This window comes from Rosa chinensis, chromosome 6 (assembly GCF_002994745.2).
Source record: "Rosa chinensis cultivar Old Blush chromosome 6, RchiOBHm-V2, whole genome shotgun sequence".
Lineage (NCBI taxonomy): Eukaryota > Viridiplantae > Streptophyta > Magnoliopsida > Rosales > Rosaceae > Rosa > Rosa chinensis.
In genome coordinates this window covers 40551384-40574135 of record NC_037093.1, presented here as the reverse complement: position 1 = coordinate 40574135, position 22752 = coordinate 40551384, and the positions used below count along the sequence as shown (strand labels likewise).

Sequence of the window (22752 nt, the reverse complement as noted above, 5' to 3'; positions counted from 1 at the left end):
ATGAATTAAAAGACACCTTTATCTCAAGATTAGATAGCATGATTTCCTTGATTTCCTCTTGGTGATTCGATTTTGCAATCAACCTTTATAACCTTGAGCCACCGGAAAGGCAGGAGAATTATTCTCCCAATCCTCTGCACCTTTGTTCTCCTAGTGACTATGGGAAAGCATGTGTTGAATGGTAACAGCCCAATATACTTACAACCTGCAAATCTGCTCTTTACACCCCATGGTAGTTCAGCCAAAAAGCAGCTGCGTCTGTTCCACACATACACCCCAACAGACAAGTACTTTTATCTTATAAAAACTAAAATATTATTCTCTACATCCCCAGTGCGCAAATGCATTGGATATCTGACCATTATAAGCATGCACACATCAAACGTGTAATATGTTTTGGCACACAACTTGTCATGTATAGAACTTGCCATGATTATTTAATATTACTTACTAATATTGAGATAACAATATCCCTAGTTCACTATTAGACTCTACATTGTATTTGCTGCGAGTCTATTGCCATTGACAATTGTCAAGAATCTAAATTGCATCTTCTTTACACAACCTGTGACTAATATGATTTCTATATATGCTACCATTATAGCTACCATAAATTCATTCACACTCCGACACAATTGCACTTCGTGCATATATGCGGCTTTAGGCTTTGCCTAAAATAAAACGGGGTTCAAACTCATATCTACACATACCCACGTTGTGAGAAACTCGCAAACCGCATCTCGAGCTAAGCTGCACATGCTATGATAAAATTGTTTTGGTTATGCACTTCCAACACAACGTAGACACACAAGCATGCTGCATTTATTAATTACTGGTGGCATGGTCCATAATTGAAATGAAGTATACATGCACACCCCACTTACACGTACAAGCATAGGCTTTGACCAAGGTTTATTCTTGCAAGCTCTAGCACGGCCTCAACTTTATAATATGCTATACGCCTACTCATAATTACTTTAACTAAATCAATCAATTGCTCCATATTGCCATGAATATACGGTATCGACAATTATACACATCTTGTTGGGTAGTCACAATGCGTATCCCCTGAGCTCATCCATATAGGCTCTAATACCTACATATACATTGATATGTATAAATTGCTTCATTACTCTTTTATAGTTGATTGCTCATATAAACTCGGCATGCCACTAAGTCGTGGTCTCCAATGCACATTAGCATGTCGATAACACCACTTATGCTTTCATTTGATTGGTGCATGCAATATTTATCCAAACATTACAGCAAAGACATACGAGCATAAAATGTTTAATTTCATCAATTAAACATTTTGAATAAGCTGCTACTCACTTATTTTTGATGAGGCACTATCACCCCAACGGGAATCCTTCTTATATGAGCTATGCGCAAAAGCAAGCGCACTATCGGTACTCGCTAGCCGACATGGAGTCTTATATATGGACAACTCCAATCTTTCTACAATATCTTCACCACTTATGAACGGTTCCAGATAAGTTCTCACCTATACCCTTTCAATTTAAGATAATGCTATATTTCACATGTTTCATTGATCACTACAATCTAAGCATGCCTACAAAATGCGATAATTTTAAAAGCATATTTACTATGCCTTAAATGTTGATGCAATGTTTACGTGTCTCCATGATTATCAAGCATGAGTAAAATGCACAATGTTATTCAGTATCTCCACTGCGATTACATGCTAAATACATGCTATGCCTTTATCTTGATTACATTACTACATATACACTCACTATGCCAAAAAGTCCATCAGATGACACACTTCAGACGACAGAATCATTGTTTTCTGTCGTCTGAGTTTTTTAGACGACAGAATTTTTTTTTCTGTTGTCTGAATATAGACTAAAACCATACTCGTTTAATTTGAAAAAATGGACAACATTCAGACAACACATTTTTGTTGTTGTAGAATATGATGATTTCCTATCTCAAATTTGGAGGGATATCCAAAAGTTGATTAAGTACTTTTCCCTCTCAAATAGCCAAGCCCTAGTTGACTGAAAAATGTTGTGACACTCAGACAACATTTAAATGTTGTCTGAGTGTGGAGGTTGTTTTAAAATTTTCTAAGTTATTTTGACTTGTGTTTGTTTACACATGTCCCTCACAATTAAGTCTTTTTCAGTCATTCACTCATTCTCACTCGATCAGCTCTCTCAACTTGACCAGAACGGCAGAACCTGCGAAAACTGAAACACCAGCCTCGGTCTCTCATGTCTCGATTTTCACTCTCTTCTTCATCTTCTCACTCTCTTTATTCTTATTCTTAGTCTCTCCTTCTTCTTCTTAGTATCTACTTCATCTCTCTTGTCCAAATTAATGGACCTCTCCAGCAACCAGTAGAGCTGTTTTCGATTTGGATATTGGTAAGCAATTTAGGGTTTCAATCATTTTTTAGTTTATGATTTCGACTGGGTTCAATCTTTTGATCGATTTTAGGGTTTGATTTCGATTCAGTTTTTTTTTTTTCTATTTGGGGATAGGGTGATTGGATATTATTTTTCCTTTTATCCTTATGAAAATGACGAACACTATTCAGTGTTCCAATTACTGAAAACCAGACCTCTCCTGGGCTCGTCGTCTCTCTCTCTCTCTCTCAATCGAATTAGGTCATGTGGTAGTTCGATCTAGTGGTTTAAGCTTTGTTTTTGAAAAAGGTATTGGCTTTAGTGAATTTTTCTGGGATTTATGTGATCTAGGTTTCAATCAATTTGGTTTTTATTGGGTTTTTGATGCATATGTTTTGTTTCTCAATAGATGAAATCGGTAAGTTTAATTGAAACATAGTTGTTTTGCAGATCTATACCTTAAGATTCTTCACCCAGAAGCAATCAAGAGCCAACAGAAGAGTTCCCTACAAGAAAGATTAGTTTGCTATCTCGACCATTTGGACTTGGATGGCGTGATCGTAGCAAGGTTAGTCTCTTGTAGACTTTTGACCTGATTTTGTTAATATATAGCAGATTAAGAATGGGGTGGATGGGACGGTTTGACTAAGACCAGTGGCCTTGTTGCCTGGAGGATTCAGCTGCATACTTCAGTAGGAGTTGAACATATGGTGGTGCATATAAGCTGTGTTTTATTAGTTTTGCATGACAGAAATCAAATCACACGATATGGTCTTTTTTCATTAATTTTGGGAGAATAATTTATCCCAAACACACGTCCATACATGTTTTTATGCGATATGGTCTTTACTTTCATTGATTCTGTAGCTCAGAGTTTCCTATATTTTCCAGATGGTCTCTTAGTTTTGTTTGTGCTGGGGTTATAGATATGGGCATTTCAGTGGAATGGTTTTATCAATTTTTGTTTTGTTATATCCTGTTTTCTCTTCTATTGATCAAAATAAAGTTTGACAAAGTAAAGCAAAGTCCATGGATTCATTGTCTCCGCGACCCCTTGATTCTGTTCTTAATTATATTATCACTTTAGTTTAAATATTGGTTAATATTAGAGCTACTGTGGCTTCTATTTGGGATTGGCCAAATGGACAGTTGCAACATAAGTTTGAGCACGTAATAGAAACTTGGTTTGTTGAGAAGTTGGCTTGACGGCTGAGTCAATTTGATAATTTATGTTCAAGGATACATCAGATTCCGACCTGAATCTGATCTGAGTTCATCTTTGTAGAAGTAGTCTTATTTTTTTTCTCAATAGATATTAGTTATTTGTATTATGATAAGAGCTGTTCATAATGGCCATATTAATCTCATATCTTGACAAAATGCTTCGATTCTCAAATACAAGAACAAGAATAGGAAATTGGATTCTGTTGAACCATTCTGTTCTGTACCTTTATCTTATTTGATAGATAGCATATAATAATCTTGCCATTTAATTTAGTCCTTCATTGATGTTATTGCATCATTGGTCAGTTATCTACTTTGGGATAATTAGTCACCATATGTATAATCATCTCCAGTTTGTATTGATTCTAATCAAAGTACAACATAGACCTACCCATCTATAACGTACATATGTTATACCATAATCATATATAAGAACTAAATTATTTTTATATCCTTTTATATTTCTGTTACTTTTTGCAAAACAAGCTCTTTGTTAAAGTATGCAATAGTGTACTGGATAATAGTGAGCTTGGATAATAGCTCTTTTGTTTTGTAACATGTATGGTCTGTTTTGTTGGCCTTGATAGGAAAACTTGGTGGTACAAAAGGATTTGCGAAGGAAGGCTCACTGCTAGTAGTGTACTGGAGAAAAACATAAGGCTTTTTTGTGTAAATTTCTGGTGAGTTTTCAATGTTTGTGCTTTATACATATATGTAGTCAACAACTAGCTAATTATCCTTTTGTTCATATCTTTGCCTACACATAATGATTATATGTTTACTGCTAGCTTGTTGAGTATAATCATAAGTTCATTTTTATTCCTTGATAGAATATTGTATTACTTTGTATAATAAAAGTATGAGCATGGTATGCAATCTGAACATTAGAATTGTCATGGATCGATGTAATTGTTGCAGCTCTATTTGAATGAATTTGTATATGTTAAGCAATGTTACTTTGAGAATTAGCATGGATTTTAGTGTGTTTTGTTATATATGAAGGAACTTATATATTTAAGATGGATAAGTCATGGATGCATGCTGATAGAAGATCAAAGAAGTTTGAGCTAGGACTAGCAGAGTTTCTCAAGTTTGCCGAGTCTAATGCCAATAACAAAAACAAGATTTCTTGTCCTTGCTTGAAATGTAGTAACACGGAGGGATTTTCTATTGGAGTTATTAAGGATCATATATTTTGGAATGGTATTTACGAGAGTTATAAGCATTGGAGGTGGCATGGGGAACCTACTACATCTGCTATGAATGACAATAGAGTTAAATCTGAAACTGTAGATTGGGAACCTGGGATGGGGGAGAATGATGTAGAAATAGGAGAAAGTGAGGATGAGCAGATTTCCGAAGACTCGAATGAGTTTTTGAAGTATGTAGAGGATGGGGATCAACCTTTGTACCCTAGTTGTACCAAGACAACCAAGCTAAATGGTCTGATTCAGACCTTCAATTTGAAAGCAAAGCATGGAATGACCGATGCTTGCTATTCAGATATGCTTATCATGATTGGGGGTTTGCTTCCTGAAGGGAATCAGCTTCCTCTGTCTTTGTATGAAGCTAAAAAGACACTTAGTGCTTTAGGGATAGAGTATGAAAAAATTCATGCATGTCCTAATGACTGCATCTTGTATAGACAGCAGCATGCAGATGCTCTTATCTGCCCCAACTGTGGTGTTCCAAGGTGGAAATTGGGTAGGGATAAAACTGTGAAAGAATGGATACCTGCGAAGGTTTTGTGGTATTTTCCACCAATCCCTAGGTTCAAACGGTTGTATCAATCAACCAGCACAGCTAAGAATCTTACTTGGCATGAGTCTGGTAGAAAGAAAGATGGAATGATGCGACACCCAGCTGATTCTCCTACTTGGGAATTACTTGACAAAAAATATCCAGAATTCAGTAGCGACCCTAGGAACCTCAGACTAGCCCTCTCTTCTGATGGATTTAACCCGCATAGTTCTCTAAGCAGCAAGTATTCTTGTTGGTCGGTTATACTGGTCACATATAACCTTCCTCCATGGCTTTGTATGAAGAGGAAGTTTATGATGTTGACATTGTTAATATCGGGACCGAAGCAGCCTGGTAACGATATCGACGTCAAATGATAAACCATATTACAATTAGCTTTCGTTTTTTTTTCCTTACAATTACATTTGATAAACCATATTGATGATATTGCTGCCTCAAATGTGACTGATGCTTATGCATATTTTGGTTTGAATTAGGTTCAGTCCAACAATATTGTCCAGTCAGGTTGTAAACTTGCGATAAATTCATTGGACAACATAGTGGCTGAAGGAACCATCATTCAAGTGGATGTTGAGTCTAGCAAGCAAACTATCCATGGTGTTCCGTTGGCTGAGGAAAATGTCCGAGTGTCGATCACCAAATCTATTGTTGCTAATGCTTTGCTACCAATTCCTATTAAAGATGAGATTCTGTTTGTCTGCGATGCAATTGGTACATGCGTTGCTTGGCCTAGAGACTGGGTTATACCCACTGTAGCTGATGCAAAGGTAATTTAGTTTGCTTAAATTATTTGTCATTTTTAACCTCTTTGTTCTTACAAAAATGGCCATGTGAGCTGCTATATTACATGATATAGAAATACTAAACATGCAATGTTATTTTTTATATCAATTACAGCAAGAAAAGCGTAAAATTGTGAGGAGGAAAAAGAAGGATACACATGATGATTTTTTTGATCATGATGATTTGGACAACCTGCCACCCAATTTGCCTCCACTGCTTAAGACATTGAGCACATGAGCTAATGATTACTTGAAGGATGGGGTTACTATCCACACAACCTTAGGCGAGGAATTATTCGGATATCCAAAAAAGGTTGCCATCTTCAGAAGGGATGTGTATGCCATGACCAACATGAAGGAGCTTTCTGGCAACTGTATTGTGATGTATATGAGGTCTGTAATGCATTTTAAATGAAGCTGCTAATTCAATGTTGTTGTAATGATATTTTGAGACTTGTGGTTTTACAGCTTTCTTTATCATGTGTTAAAGAAATCGAAGATGCTTGACATGATTGGCTTCGTAGACCCTGCACACACTGGTGTCATTGGCTGTGGAAATCCGACTGAACGGGCTCGTTCTTTGTCAGCTTCTTATGAAAGAGGGAAGCCTGGTCAGATTTTTTTGGTGCCCTATAACTCAGGGTACGAAAGCTTGATTCATGCATTTTTTTTTTTTTGTAAATATTGATTTCTGATCTCATCAATATAGCAATGCAAGTACCTAGAATAGATTCGTGTTGGTATTGATTATCATAAATTTGAATGTCAGCTGTCATTGGATGTTGACGGTGGCGAACCCCACTGAAGAAATTGTGTATTTCATGGATCTGCTAAAGAGGCGACTCGTCACCGGTGAATGGAGAACTATTGTGGACAAGTAAGCACTATGCCAAAAATTGCATCAGACTACGCTTTTTAGACAACGAAAAAAAAAATTCCGTTGTGTGTTGATTGAAAATGCTTCATACAACAGATTTAGTGAGATTTTGTTGTATAAGGACACCAGAAATCAGAAATATGTTGGTGCATGATTATTGTACAACACTTATAAGAATTTGTCTGTTGTCTGAATAAAAAGAAATTTCCTTCCCACCTTCCTCAAATTTGGGTCGAAATTTTGACTCACGTTGTACAACAGTATAGCTGTATATGTTGTATGAGCAAAATATCATACAACACATTTTTGGTTTGCGTTGTGCAAGTTTGGAAGAAAATTAGATGTTCCCAAAATGAGAGTCTTTAGCGCCAAAATCGTTAATTTTTGGGTGAAATGCGGGTACATGATTGTAAGTTCCTACAACGGAATTACCTATTTTTGTTGTGTGAATGTGCCTAGGCGGGAGAAATGAGCTTGTGATTTGCACTAGGCGGGAGATTTGCTTGTTGGATCCCTAGGATGAAGTTTCAGTGTAAACTATCAGACAACAAATTTCATTTATGTGTTGTCTGAATTGATTATACAAGTTAAAAAAAGGCGGAGAAAACGAAGTTAAAAATTTCGACACGAGGGAAACAAAATTTTCGCTTCCCACACACTTGGTTAGTTTTCCCACTCGCTCTGGCAGCTCATTTTCACCTCACTCACTTCATCCCTGAAAGAACTAGCACGCGACCCCTCTCTGCCTCTTCCCCGAAACCCTAGCCCTCTCCTCCTTCCTCTCCCGCTCTCTTTTAAGTGAATGAGATAGAAGACGACCCTTTTCGGTACACAACGTCAACTTTATTGATGAGATGGACATTCTGGGCGGCTCTGAAGATGGGGACGGATTGGACCTTGAGGGCCAGTTGGTCACGGTCTGTCTGGGAAGCAAAGAGATCGAGGTGGAGGAGGTATTGGTTTCTGGGGTGGTAGGTGGCATCGAGGAGGCGTAGGATCTGACCTAAGTCGCCGTTAGACCCGGAGAGGACCAAGGAAGGAGGGTTGGATCGGAGGAGTTGTTGTCGCGGTAGACGACGCGGTGGCTCTGTTGGGTCGGGAGAGAAACTGGTCGGGTGGGATATGGGGGTTGGGGGACGAAGGTGGGGAGGAGGAAGAAGAGGGTGGGGAGAGTGTGGCGTAGGTGAGGGAGGCGGAGGAGGAGGCGAGGGAGGCGGTGGTGGCCGTGCTCCACGGCGCGTCGATTATGCTCCGGTTGTCAACCAATTGGGACTGGTTCGTCAGTCTCACTGTTGATGACTACCCTTTTCTCAAACAAGACGGTACTGCTTGGATTTCAGTTCATTGTTTCTGGGTTGCTGGTGATTTTTGTGTTTTTTATATGCTTTTTTGTTTGTGGATTGTGCAAATCTTCTTCACATTATGTCATTTCTACCTAAAGATCTGAACTTTGTGAACCATTCATTGGCTAGAAAGAGTAAGGTGCATTTGTTTTTTTTGTATCTGTTGTTTTCGAGTTGTGTTATTGTTGTTTTGAATGTTGTGGTGGATGCTGAAGCATGTGAGGGTTTCAATGTTTTGTGGTGCTATAGGTTGAAGAGATTGAAACCAGTAATTGTTGAAGAGATTGAAGCTCAGTTTTCAGCCCGGTAAGTTTGGACCTTTCTTTGTTTAGAACATAAACATAGTTCCTGGAAACTCTTGGTGATTATGATTTTCTTCGTCTTTCACTCTCAAAATTTTAATCTTTTTGATTTGGGTTTCCTCGATTTGCAGGTTTAGTCCAACAATCAACTACCCAGCTCTTTCTTTTATCTGATTATCATGTAATTGGGATCAATTGAGCTCAAAGTAGTAGACTTTCACTGACCCACTATACAGATACTTTTGTTCTTGAAAGTTTGATTTAGCCATGGATAAACTCACTGATGCAGAAGCTGCTAGTCCTTCTTTAAGGTTCTCTTTTCATATCCCAGTTTTTACTTACCAAATGTTTACTGTGCATATTGGCTTGACTTCAAGAATCATTGATTGATTTGTTGTCTTGTGTTTTGGTTTAGTTTATTTGCTGCATTGTCATATAGGGAGCATAGTTGACACAACACACATAGACACGTATGGAGCATAGTTGTAGATAGAAGAACATGATACGACAATGGAGAATTAGATGCTAAGTCTGCTAATGTGCCCACCAAGTTCTTTTGGCTATTACATTAATTGCATCTAAGCAGATGTCACTATGCCAAAATCCTTATCACACTACACTTTTTAGACAACGAAAAAAAAAATTCCGTTGTGTGATCACTGAAACTGCTTCACACAATAGGTTTAATGAGATTTAGTTGTATAAGGAGGTCGTATATCAATTTTTTTTGGGTCCAAGATTATTGTACAACAGTTATAAGGATTTATCTGTTGTCTGAATAAAAAAAAAATTTCCCCCTCACCTTGCTCAAATTTGGGTCGAAATTTTGACTCACCTTGCACAACAGTATAGTTGTCTATGTTGTATGAGAGTAAGTTGCAAAATAACATACAACACATTTTTTTGTTTCCGTTGTGCAAGTTTGGAAGAAAATCACATGTATCCCAAAATGTGAGTGAGTAGCCCAAAAAAGGCTAATATTTTAGTGAAATGCTGGTACACGATTGTAAACTCCTACAACGGAAAGGCTTATTTTTGTTGTGTGAATGTGCGATGGTAATCCTAGGCGGGAGAAATGAGTTTGTGATTTGCACTAGGCGGGAGATTTGCTAATTGGATCTCTAAGATGAAGTTTCAGTGTAGACTATCAGACAACGAAAATTCATTTATGCGTTGTCTGAATTGATTATACAAAGTCCAACACTATACTTAAATAAAACATTGTCTAGCTAGCGCTGAATGCATTAGTCTCCCACGACTTGGCTGTTTTCAACACTTAGCTAGGTAGTCTTTGAGAAAAAGAGCAAAACTCATCTTCTTCTTCTCAAAGTAGAACCCGCGGCCATCTTCTTCTAAAAAAGAATCGATCGAACCCAACTTCTTCTCAAAACACCATCTTTTGAAAACATTGTATTAGGGTTCGATCTACTAAATTAGGGTTTTCAATTTGGGGATTTGAATGAGGAGGAAAAAGGGAAGGGGTTTCTTGGGCGGAGGTGAGCCGTTCCGATTATGGCCTAGTCGATCGAGCTAGGCGTGAAGATGAAAATCGGCCGACTATGCGGGCTGGGCGGTCGGCGACTAGGCATTCCGTCCCTTTTTTTTTTTAACTCGTCCTAAAAGGCTAAAACGTGATCTGACCTAAAACTAAAGCTCGCCTCTCTCTCTCTCTCTCTCTCTCTCTCTCTCTCTCTCTCTCTCTCTCTCTCTCTGTCTCTCTCCGGCACGGCCGCACGATGTCTTTTCTTTCTTCGACGGTGACGCCGTGATGGACTGATGGTGTGCGGTGAGTCTGGGTTTCTGTTTCTCTTAATTTCTGCTTCTGGGTCTTCACTCTTCAATCGATTTATGGCTTCCTCTTAATTTCTGCTTCTGGGTATTAAATGTTCAGTCTTCAATTTCCACAAGCAGAGTAAATAGGATGAGTAGGAAGAGAGTTTTGATAGCTGGAGGCACAGGCTATTTGGGCCAGCATGTATTGCAAGGCTTTTCAGAGATTCAAGAAACCACTCCTTGTGATCTGGCATTTACCCACCACTCAAGTCCTCCTCCCCAAGCTTTGCTCAATGCATTTCCTAGTGCGATCCCTTTCTCTGTGGATTTGAAGTCTAGCAATGGATTTGAAGCCATTTCTCATCTGTTTGGTCCGGTCAGTTCTTACCCCATTAAGCAATTTCTTGTATATGTTGATTGTGATTAGAGATTTTATAATGTTGGTGCTATGATTTGGAGTAATGGGTTTTGTGGAAAGGTCAATTTTGTTTACTGGGCTTGAATTGTTTGAATGCCATACTGCTCTGTTCACCTATTGTTTGTACCTTAGCTGCAATGTTCTAGCTTTAATGGGTTTTGTTTTGTTGTTGTATTAGATAATTACTATTCTTTGGTTCCAATTTTTGGAGTTGAGACGTGTGCATTACTATGGTTCTGTAATGTGCTTGGGAAACTTACAATCTCTGAACATGCTAAAACAGTCAAGTAAGATGTGTACAAATACCATTAGTTGTTTAGGGGAAACCTACAATATCTTAAGTGCTAAAAGAACTTACCTTCTGGTGCTAAAAGATCATCGTCCAAATCCTCTGCTCGAATTGGTCTGTTTGTCAAGGTCTATGCTTTATTCCTATCATTCATCATTAATTTCTGCTACCTCTCTATTTGGTTTCCCAGAATTCTGCTCGACTCTTTTCCGACTTACCATGTCCGAAGCAGATAACCTGAGCAAATTCCATTATCTCTAACCCAAAATTGTAACAACCCAAACGTTCAAAACACCCAATTCCTCAATTTCATTTCTTCTGCCGAGAATGAGAAAGATCAGAGGTTTCAAGCTCGGAAAACGACTCTGTCGGGTCACCCGATGGTTCTTCCTCAGAAAATCCACCACCCCAAAACGGATACCACCGGCTTTGCCCGCCTTCATCTCCGCCATGAAAGTACAAGTCGCTTCGCGCGAAGCTACTTACTTGAGGTTATTTGTTGTTTCTCAGGTTGCATTATTTGTATTTTATCTCTATCTGTGTTTACTTTAATGTGTGAGTTTAGATGGAAATGGTTGATATTGATACATGCATACACACATTCATTTCTGTTTTCTATAGGGAATTGTGGGCTATCTGTGGTTGCTGCATCTGCAGCTCAATCAGCTGCAACTGTAGTACAGGCTGGCACAAAAAGCTTACCTCTAAGGTACTTCACTGTCAAATGCCTTGATGTTTCGTTGTATTTCTATATCCATCTTAGAATGCATACAAATTCATTTGAAAAAGCTCAAAAACTCTTGAACCCATAACTGTACATGCAAAAAGAAAAAGAAGTGGTTGTAAATAGTATTAGATTCAAATCCTCACATCAAAACTACTTACAGAATTGGTTAACTCAATCAAGTGTAGGTCCTTTCAAAATAAAAGAATCTGGTATGTAGTGACGTCAAATCTTATTTAACATGATTTTGGATATAATAGGATTTCTGTGAAGGTTCAATTTATATGCATAACAACTTTATCTTTGGAAAGGAAAACTGAGAGCTAATAGCTTTACATTGAGTTTTTTTTTTTTTGCCAGCTTTATGGATCGTTAAGTGTTTCTTAACAAGTATAGGGTAGAGAGACTTAAAGAAAATTCTAGAGAATTTGTGGTGAAATAAAAGAGAGAATGAAAGAACTTATGCCATTTTTTGACATGAGGAGTGAATTATTGTTTACTGGTCTATATATGCATACAAAGCATTCCACCACTTCGTTCAAAGTAAACCAAGATTTTGAACTAGCTTCGTTTTCCCACCAATGCCAAACAAAAATCTGAAATGGTAACTTTCTCATTTACCCTGCATATTCAAAAAAATTATGCTTAATAAATCAGCCTCAAAACTTTCTACAGGATCCTGTTTAGTTTTGACATTAGCAGCATATCTTGGAATATCTTTGTCTTTCAGCGACCAGTGGCTCATTTTGAGTTAGAAGCAAAATGTCAGAGGTACTAGGAATTGGTTATATGGTCACCCAAAAAAAAGGAAGGCTTAATTTTGTGCTCCTCTTATGAAGGTTCTCTATCTCTATAGTCAAGTTTCATATTTCTGTTGTGAAGAAATAGTGTGATTATATTTGTTTCATCATTGATTGCATCCTTGCAGGTGCTTTTTGACGAGAGGGTCATCTTGGCTCATCAATCAGGATTAGAAGCTTCCCAACCTGCTCTAACTCAATATCGGGTGCTTGGTCCTACGATGAATGAATGCTCATGGATTGAATTACAACCACTCACTAGCCGAAAGCATCAGGTATAAATTCCTAAATTTAAATGTGGTAAATACCCCAAATCCAATGCATTGCCGTGAAACTGAGGTTTAGAATTTTCAGACCCCTGAGTTTTTACATGATTGAGTCAAAGATGTCTACTTTTTTACATTTGGTTGCATAGGATGATACTGCAATTACAATTTTGCTGCTGCATGTTTCGTTGATTCAATATACCCAGTTGACAATGGGATGGAATTTGAATATGGATCGGGATGATTTTATGAGCTTGGTTGTAAGTTTTTGTTTTATTTGAAAAGGTAGATACTTTTAATCTTATTCCAGTGAGTTGTTGATCGGTGGAATTGAGTTGGCTCAGCCTCAATTGATGCTTAGATATGGTGTGAGGTGTTGTAATGACTAGCCAAGGATTAAAGCTGAAAGTTCTCTTCCTATGTAATGTCAAGGTCTGCGTGTTACCAAGTTTAAATGAATGCTGACTTGCTGAGCTTTTAAATTTGATCTGTGATTGGTTTGGTTACAATGCAGTTCATTATCAACTTCTATTTTTAGCTGACAGTTATGATGTAATGTTTATGTTTGTTTGTTGCCCCCCCCCCCCCCCCCAATCAGCTTTGATGGAAAGAAGTTGTTTGCTTAGGTGTTGAATATCAATTGGTTTCAGGAGGCAACCAAGTGGGAACGACTAGGTAAATTTAATGTTTTTATTATTATTATTATTATTATTGGTTTTTGTTTTGGTGGAGTGTGGAATTTAGTTTGAATGTGATTTCAATTTGGTTTTGGGTCAAAGGGGTTTTTGGTTTTGATTGATTTAGTCTCATCAAGTTTTACTGGTAATCTATTATAACCATATGGTATCAGTTTCCTGGGAATCAGTTTGGTCAGAAGTACTTTCTTGAAGTTTTGTACTGATGTTTTGTGTTATATGTTATGTGCTACCCATAAATTGAAGCTCCTACTCTGGACATAGGGAAATATATAATACATTATGAAAAATTCGTTTCAAGGTGCTAATGCTGGTGGTATTAATCAATAGGCTGAAGAACTAGCTGCGGCTCTAGCAGTAAGCAAGGGTCATCCTGTACAAAATGATATCAATGTGGTATGCCTATCAATTTCTTGAGTAAGTGGCAGTGCACCACCCCTGCTTAATCTTTTGTTATTGTTAAAAGTTAAAACATACCCAAAGAAAAATTTTTGGTAGTAGCTAGACTATATTGTTTGGATGGTTATTGATGAATTAGATTTAGACCAATTAGTGATGAAGTACTTTTTCGTGCAGGATGCTGATCAGCTTTTAGAATCAGAAAGGAAGTTTCATTGATATTGGTAATAAGCTATCCCAATTTCATGAGTGGTAGAATTAACAACTTGAAGAAAGTTTATTGATCTGGGTAAACATTGATTTCATTTTGAGGTGTTAGATTGAGATAAAGTTTAGATTTTTTTTTTTGTTCTAAAATTGGTTTTGGTTTTTGAGTTGCAGCGAGATATCCAAGTCCTTATAACAACAAATCTTGGTCGAAATTTACAAGGGATTCTAAAAGTGGATCTTGGAGTTGGAATATTGAAGCTAGAGTTAAGTTGGAGTATTGCTGGGAGCTTAACTGGTAAGGTTTTCTCTCAAAATTGATTCTTTGTATTGTTTATATTCTTTGTATTCCTTCCTAGCTAAAGTTAAGGTTAACTTATATGAATTTGTGATATTATGATGGTTTGATATTACTGTGGTGAATTTTTATTAGTTCATTGTCCATGACTTTATCATGTATATGTATGTATATAATTGAGAGTTTTATTTCTACAAACCATATGGTGAGCTAATATTGGGATTTGCTTATATTGAAACAGGCAACATCTTAAACTGGTTCACAAGCCATGAAGTAGCGTGCTTGTTGCTGGTACATTTTTGCTAAAGAAAGCATCTTTTTTGTGCTTCTCTGCTAGTACATTGTCATGCACCATGTGTGGCATGTTTTGGTACAATAGATATATATGTATCAGCTTTTTGATGTCCCAAGTAGATGGGCATGCACTAGAATGCTTTTGAAATGTTGGCTTTAATTATTAGTGGTTTGCAAAGTTTATATTTGATGGTTTGCAATGTTTATATTTGATGAACTACTGTTCATTTGGTAAATGGACCAAATGAATGTACAATTTAATTCAGGAATGAGCTGTTCAAATAATTAGACAACAGAATAGAGATATAATGACAACTGCCCGTTGTCTGAATGGCCAAAATTGGGACAAACACTGCAATCGTTCATATCACACATCATTTTTTAACAAATCAGTCTCTTCTAATTTATACTCACACAACAGAAGCAATTGAACTTTGTTGTCCAAAAACTAAATCAGACAACAGTTGCAATTGAACTCCGTTGTCCCAAATGTTGGTCATACAACAGATATAGTCTAAGCACTGAAGTTTGAGGATCAATCAGACAACATAAAAAATAAAAGTATGTTGTCTGATATGCTTAACATACAACAGCTTGAAACCAAGCACTGTTGTCTGAAGGCAGCGCTTCAACTGCTGCGCAGCTGCGTATGACATCTCCCGAGCCATATGTCGAGCCATCACACAACAGTTATAACACATACCCGTTGCCTGTTTGTTTATCAGATAACTGTGTTCCACCGTTGTCTGAATTTTCAACAGACAACGGCTCGCTCTACAACGGTGGCACTCCAAATCAGACAACAGTTTCTGTCTGTCGTCTGATAAGGATTTTGGCATAGTGTGTTATAATCTACAGGAATTGTTCTAGAATTTTACGAATTCTTGTATAAAAATTTAGATATTCTTAATCATGTGGAATGAAAGGAATCTAGGTTCTAAAATTTTTGAGCCTGTCATCATTAATTCACCAAAAGAATGTTGGTGTCTTGCCTTGAAGTTGTGCTAGATGTACTAATTTTATTAGATAGTTAATGTTTGTGTCTGTCATAATGAATTTAGTTACTCACCAACACTTTGCCGGGGACATGAGCAATGTAATTGAAGTACATTAATTGTAATGCGAACTGGTCAATGAGGCTGGCTTTTGTGACTCTAAGGGTGTTCTTCTTTTTCACTCTTAGATTTACATTATTGCAGTGATACTAGCTGAGGAGTTTCACATCAGTTGCTTAAGGTATAGTACTGCGACTGAGGAGTTAAAACTGAGTTTGAATCATTAATGGTTTTATTATATATTTTATGGTTGTTACAATAGGAATTTTGTTTTCTTGCATCTTACAGCAGAAACTCCCAAGGATACGTGGTTTTGTTGTGATGATAACAGTAGGATTCATGAGGCACTGATGAATCTTCAGATGATAAAGGTATATTTAGCAATCAAGTGGCAGATGATATTCAAGGGGAATATACTGTCATTTGAAGGGTTGCTGCAAAAGGTTTTGAGTACTTATGCTTGCTTCCAAGTCGGATTTAATCCCTATTGTTTAACCTTTTTGTCTAAGATCCAAAACACACTAAATCTATGCCTTGTTGTAATGCATGAAAATGTGGATTTGTTTGTAACTTTTGTATCCTTTCCCAATTTCTTGTTGCAATTCCCAAAGAGGATCATCTATGTACATATTTTTCAGATTATCGAAGGTGCTTTTGTCAGACTCTCCTCTCATAATATCAGATGCTTCTCTTAGATCCTATTTGAGTATTGTTTAATTAATGCTGGTAGCTGATCTAGATAATTGTGATACTGTCACCTATTTTGCCTAATTATTATGTCCTGTTCATTTCCAGGAGTGCTTTGACCCTATTGTTGCACATTTTGTTCTGATTTGATTCCTGTTGTGGTCTGTGGGTAAGTAATTCTTTCAATTATGTTGTTTAGTAAACTTTTAGCTCCAATGCTATGTTTCTTATGCTACTTAAAAGTTCTTTAGGTTTAGACCTTCGTATGTCAATCAAAGGTTTCAAAGTTTTGGGTGGTACATACATATCATCTTGGTTGATATGACGAAATTGCTCTTCAGTAGAAGTAGAATAATATTGCCTGGTGATCCATTGCTGTTGTTGCAGAGTAGTAAATTCATATGATGATAATAACATTCAGGATTAACAGTTTTGTCAAGGATGTGAATTATTGAAATGAGAATTCTGCAGCAACTTAAGGCTGTTTGGGTTCAGTGCCGTTGAATTTCTTCAGGAGGTTGCCGGCTAGGACCGACTGCATGCTGTGAGGAAAAGACTGTTTTATGGTCAATTGCCTTTGAGTGGTAATGTGTTAAGTTAATGAAGATCGATGGTGGAGTGCAGCATAGAGCTAGCTATTTATTTTGAATGCCTTGCAGCCATGAACATGAAGGCGAGGATCTTGTTTTCTTTCGGTGTTCAGCAGCAGGGTTCTGGTATGATGTATTTATGGCCTTGTCTTGAAGGTCGTCTTTAAAATTTTCGGTTGTTAATTATGTACGATCTAGGATTTCTGTTAAAAAAAAAAAACCTTCACTTTAAGGTGACTAGTTTACTTTCATTTTTTATTTTGTAGGCTGTGATTGAAATGTTGAACCATTATTTGCCTAATTACATCTTTTAGTATATTTTGATTGTTCTCAATTTTCCTTCTGTAAAGTTCATCAGGTTGAATTGTTCATTATCAGTGCCTTCTTGTAATGGACTAGTTGCATCTTTTTGTAACTAGATGCTTGGTTCTGTAGTCAAAATTTGCAGTCTAATTGTTATATGCTTGTAGTCGAACTATGTGACATGTCACTTGCTAGTTATTTTTTGAGTTAAAAAAAAAAAAGGCTGTTTGGATTCAAATCCTTAAAGGCTTATACTTTTCATTCTTAATGTTGATTTCCCATCTGCTAGTAAAGGGTCTCGAGCTTTATGGGGTTGGAATAGGATTCTGGAAGGTAGAAATTTCAATGACCATACTATGTGTCAGATTCTTGCTTAATGATGAGTGGATTAATCCTTGGAGTGAGAGATGGATTCTTAGTGTTCATGAAATTGCAGACTTGTAATCTAGGCATAATTTGAGTCTTTCCAAACAGTTCGTATATTGTGGAATTTAGATCCCATTAAATTATTTCTTCCGAGGAGAAGGATGCTAGTAAATCTATTCAATTTTACTTCCATTTGGGAAAATGATAAAGATTCAGCCATCAGAGAAATCTGGTGCTGCCTTTGTCAGGTCAGGCTATCATAAGGCTAATGCTAAGGAGTAGCCTTCTATTCTTTGCATTCAAGAGTTGGTCATGACTTGTGTTAGAGATATAGATATTTCTCATGTGCCGTCTAAAACTTCTTTGATTCTATTTTCCCTTATTCATTTTGTTAAAATAGGGATATTGAGCTTCTAACTAGAAAGGTTTTGTTAATATGAGCTTCTTTAGCCTCCATACCTCTATTTGTTCTTTTTAGTTATAATATTGTATTTGTTGTCTAGAGTTGGTTTCGTTTGCTGTACTGTTTTGCCTTTTCAGTTTGGTTGATTACTTTATATATTTGTGTTAAAATATGCCCCTCTCAAAAAACATCAATTCCCTTTCTATCTTGCTGGAAATTTAGAATGAGGTAGTGAATTGCAAATTTTACTTTGCATTCCATAATCTATCAAATTTCCCCATAAAGGATAAATGTTGAAGTCCTAACATGTTCTCTTTGGTACAGTCTAATGCTTTAAGCATGGGGAATAACCATGAGTATGATATGGCAGTTAAAGTTGAAAAGGTATGACGACTATGACTATTATTTGTTCTAAGCAATTACTCTATGTTGATATAACTTTCCCTAGTAATGCTTTCTTATTTTGTAGATCCATGATTTAGCATATTATAAAGCTAAAGAAATGCTCCATCGAAATGAGTGGTAGCAGCCAATACACCCAAGCGGATACTGATCAAGTGCGAAGTGAGTGGGGGAAGTTTGTTGTCAACACATATGTGCATGAGCCATGAAGTAGCGCGCTTGATGCTGGTCCATTTTTGCTAAGGAAAATATCTTTTTTTGTGCTTCTCTGCTGGTACATTGTCATGCACCATGTGTTGCATGTTTTGGAACAATAGATATATATGTATCAGCTTTTTGATGTCCCAAGTAGATGGGCATGCACTAGAATGCTTCTCTTGTTTAAAATGTTGGGTTCAATGATTAGTGGTTTGCAATGTTTATATTTGATGGTTTGCAATGTTTATATTTGGTATGTGAATGGATCAAATGCACAATTTAATTCAGGAATGGGATATGTTCAAAATAATCAGACAACAAAATAGACAAAATGATAATTGCCCGTTGTCTGAATGACCAAAAATGGGGACAAATCACACTGCAATCATTCATATCATACATCGGTTTTTAACAAATCACTGTCTTCTAATCTATACTCACATAACAGAAGCAATTAAACTCTGTTGTCCCAGAGTTAATCAGACAACAGTTATAGTCCAAGAACTGAAGTTTGAATATCAGTCAGACAACACACAAAATAAAAATCTGTTGTCTGAGAAGCTCCACATACAACATCTTCAAAACTAGCACTGTTGTCTGAAGGCAGCGCCGCAATTGCAGCGCAGCTGCGCCTGGCATCTGCCGAGCCACCTGCCGAGCCATCTGCCGAGTATTACACAACACGTTTAACACATACCTGTTGTCTCTATGTTTCTCAGACAACTGTGTTCCACTGTTGTCTGATTTTTCATCAGACAGCGGTCACCTCTACAACAGTGGCACTCCAAATTAGACAACAGTTTCTGTCTGTCGTCTGATACCACTTTTGGCATAGTGAAGTGTAGCTAGCTTGTAGGTTTTTGGTTGGTATTATGCAGAAAACAGTTTAGTCCTAATTTTTTTTGGAGATCTTTATCGATTCTCAATTTACAAGTTGTTCCATGAATCATAATTTTGTGTATTGTGTTGTTTTTGAAGCTCCATCAAAATATTCAATGCACAAAAGCATAGGAAAGGCCGAAAGACAGTTCAATGGAAAAACTGTGCAGTATGTGTTCCCCATCTAGCTAACTATTTATATTTGCATTTTTTCAGTTCAGGTCAGGTTTATTAGGTACTGAAAATATTTATTTGTTTCAGGGCATTCCGGAGCAGATGGGTGATAAGACTTGTGGATATTGGATTATGCATTACATGAGGGATATAGTGGAGGACAAAAACCAAGAGTTGAGTGCTAAGGTAATCAGTAACTAATCTACTGTACTAGTGATTTATTAGATTAATCCATAGTGATGCATAACTAAGCTTCTATCCTTGCAGTGGGAAAGAAAAGCAAATCACTATTACACAATGGAGAATGTTGATGTTGTCCGGGCAGAGTGGGCAAAGTATGTTATGAAGTTCAAAGATAACTAGTGCATGTGTAGGTTAACTAGTAGTTGGAGATATGTAGCATCAACTTTTTGGACATGCATAGTTGATATATATATAGGCCAGATTTTGATTGCAATACTGCTAGCTATTTTGCTATGTTGTTTAGATGGTTGTCCAGATTGTGTAGTGCTTCTGGTTTATTAGCAAGCAGTACTGCATGCATATATTTTGCTGGCTGCCCAGATTAGTATATATGGGCCATTTAGAACTGATGCTTATGACTAGGTTTGTGTACATGAGACAATGGTGGATTAATGGAAATTGCAATGAATGATTTTAGATGTGGATTTTATGGTTTTATGAATGCCAATTTTAATTTCCAGAATGCATGAATACCAATTGTAACAGGGGCTACTAATATGTGTTATCTGAAATTGCAAGCTACAACAAAAGCACACCAAAATGTGTGGTTGGAGCTGCATAAAAACAATACAAAAATCAATTGGAAGTCTATTGTCTTCTTGGCATTGGGACAACAGAAAACTGTAGTCTAAAAGGCAAAACAACGACATAAGTTAAATGAAAGTATTGATTAAAGCTTATAACAACTACATATAAGTGTGGTTGGACTTGATGACAGACTATATAAAAGACTTGGCATTTGTGGTTCGTTTTATATTCAGACCAGAAATATTTGTCGTGTTAATAATCTCAAACGACAATAAACTGTTGTTGTACTGAAACTGACAGAACAGAAAGAATATGATATCTATTGTTTTAACTACTTTCCAACATCACATACGTACAATTTCAAAACCTTTCACACAACACTTAAAAGTCATGTAAACATACCCTAGACCGACACTTAATTGTAATCTGAAACACTTTACCACCACAGATAATTGTTGTTTCAAGTCCCTTTGCACAACATTTAATTGTTGTTGTATGCCAGAAGACACTACACATGAGTCTTCATATTTCTTACTTAAGGGCATTCACACCACACAAAACTATTGTGTTAATGCTTTTAAACCTACATATCCCATTGGTCCCGAAATGCAAAACTCATCAGACAACAGAAGACTTTTATTTGTTTCTGTCGTCTGAAAAATCAGACTACAGAAGTGTTCTGTCGTCTGATAGCCCCAAGACACGACACCGTACTAGACAACAGATTTTAGTTCCTTCAGACGACAGAACAGTTCTGTCGTCTGATGCACTTTTTGGCATAGTGACTTGCGATTCTCGCTTTACAAATGGTGACATGCATAGATGTCCAAACAGTGTCATGCACACAAAATTGCCCATTGAGTAATACTCAATACTCTTATCTACACACTTTAATCTTAAATACATACTGCTACATGTTTAGCACCTCTGTTGTTTATATACACATGAAATCTCAATAGCGAGATCAATCCTCGCTCTCGCCATGATAAATATTCTTGATAATGGGGGGACTTTGTACACCCCACCTATCATGCCTGAACGGCCCATACTCGCCATGCCTGGATGACATACACTCACCATAATAAATGTTCCCGATACTGGGGACTAGCACACCCTACCTGCCATGTGTGGATGACACATCCCCTCCATGCTTCAGCGACATATCGCCATGCTATACTCGGCATGTTTCAGCGATATCTCACTTCTGCTTCAACAGAATCTCATTTACGCCTCAATGGCATCTTATTTATGCTTTAGCAACATCTTATCTGTGCCTCAATTGTCTATTATCTATGCTTCAGCGGGGTACACCAGCCATGCTCTAACAGTTGCTTATCTATGCTTCAACGACCTATACTCGCCACTCTTTAGTAGTGTATTATACATGCTTCAGTGATATATGATATGTGTTTCTGCGATATCTTATCTATGCTTCAGTAGTATATTATCCAAGCCTCAATGATATCTTATCTACGCTTCAACGGTATCTTATCTATGTTTCAGCAGTATCTCACCTATGCTTCAGCGATGCCTCACCTATGCTTCAACGGTACCTTATCTATGCCTCAACGTTATGTTCTTGTACTCGCCATGTTTTAGTGACATACTCACTATGCTTCAGCGATACAGTAGCCATATTGTAATGACACCCCCAATGCTTTCCAATGCTTCAACGACACACTCGCCATGTTTCAGTAGCATACTCGCCATGCCTCAGTGGCACATTCTCAAGCGACGTACTCGCCATGATATACTCGCCATGCTTCAGCAACGTACTCGTCATGATATACTTACCATGCTTCAGCAACATACTCGCCATGATATACTAGCCATGCTTCAGCAGTCTATTACCTATACCTCAGTGACCTATACTTTCCGCACTTCAGCAGTATATTATCTACACATTAGCGGTATCTCATCTGTGCTTCAGCGGTATATTATCCAGGCCTTGGCAATCTCTTCTCTATGCTTCAATAGTATCTCATCTATGCTCCAGCAGTATCTCACCTATACTTCAACAACAACTCCCCCATGTTTCAGCTGTATATTATCTGTCTCTTAGCAGTAATTATCAATGCTTTAGCTTCATCTATGCATCAG

General features: G+C 37.2%; 1 protein-coding gene across 1 annotated transcript; it reads left to right on the top strand.

Annotated features, from left to right (window-relative positions):
- Positions 1–6484: 6484 nt before the first annotated feature.
- LOC121050200 lies at positions 6485–20305 on the top strand. The gene is made up of 6 exons (XM_040509599.1): positions 6485–6532; positions 6608–6781; positions 6909–7016; positions 19807–19876; positions 19969–20067; positions 20149–20305. Exons 1-6 carry the CDS (start codon positions 6492–6494, stop codon positions 20242–20244), a joined length of 588 nt encoding a protein of 195 aa, XP_040365533.1. The 5' UTR covers positions 6485–6491; the 3' UTR covers positions 20245–20305.
- Positions 20306–22752: the final 2447 nt, after the last annotated feature.

Excerpts from the sequence above, each read along its gene's own strand:
- LOC121050200 (XM_040509599.1), top strand. The coding sequence starts at position 6,492 with ATGAAGGAGCTTTCTGGCAACTGTATTGTGATGTATATGAG. Across the intron at positions 6,782-6,908 it reads TTGGTGCCCTATAACTCAGG|CTGTCATTGGATGTTGACGG; the intron begins GTACGAAAGCTT and ends TTTGAATGTCAG. Across the intron at positions 20,068-20,148 it reads ACCAAGAGTTGAGTGCTAAG|TGGGAAAGAAAAGCAAATCA; the intron begins GTAATCAGTAAC and ends CTATCCTTGCAG.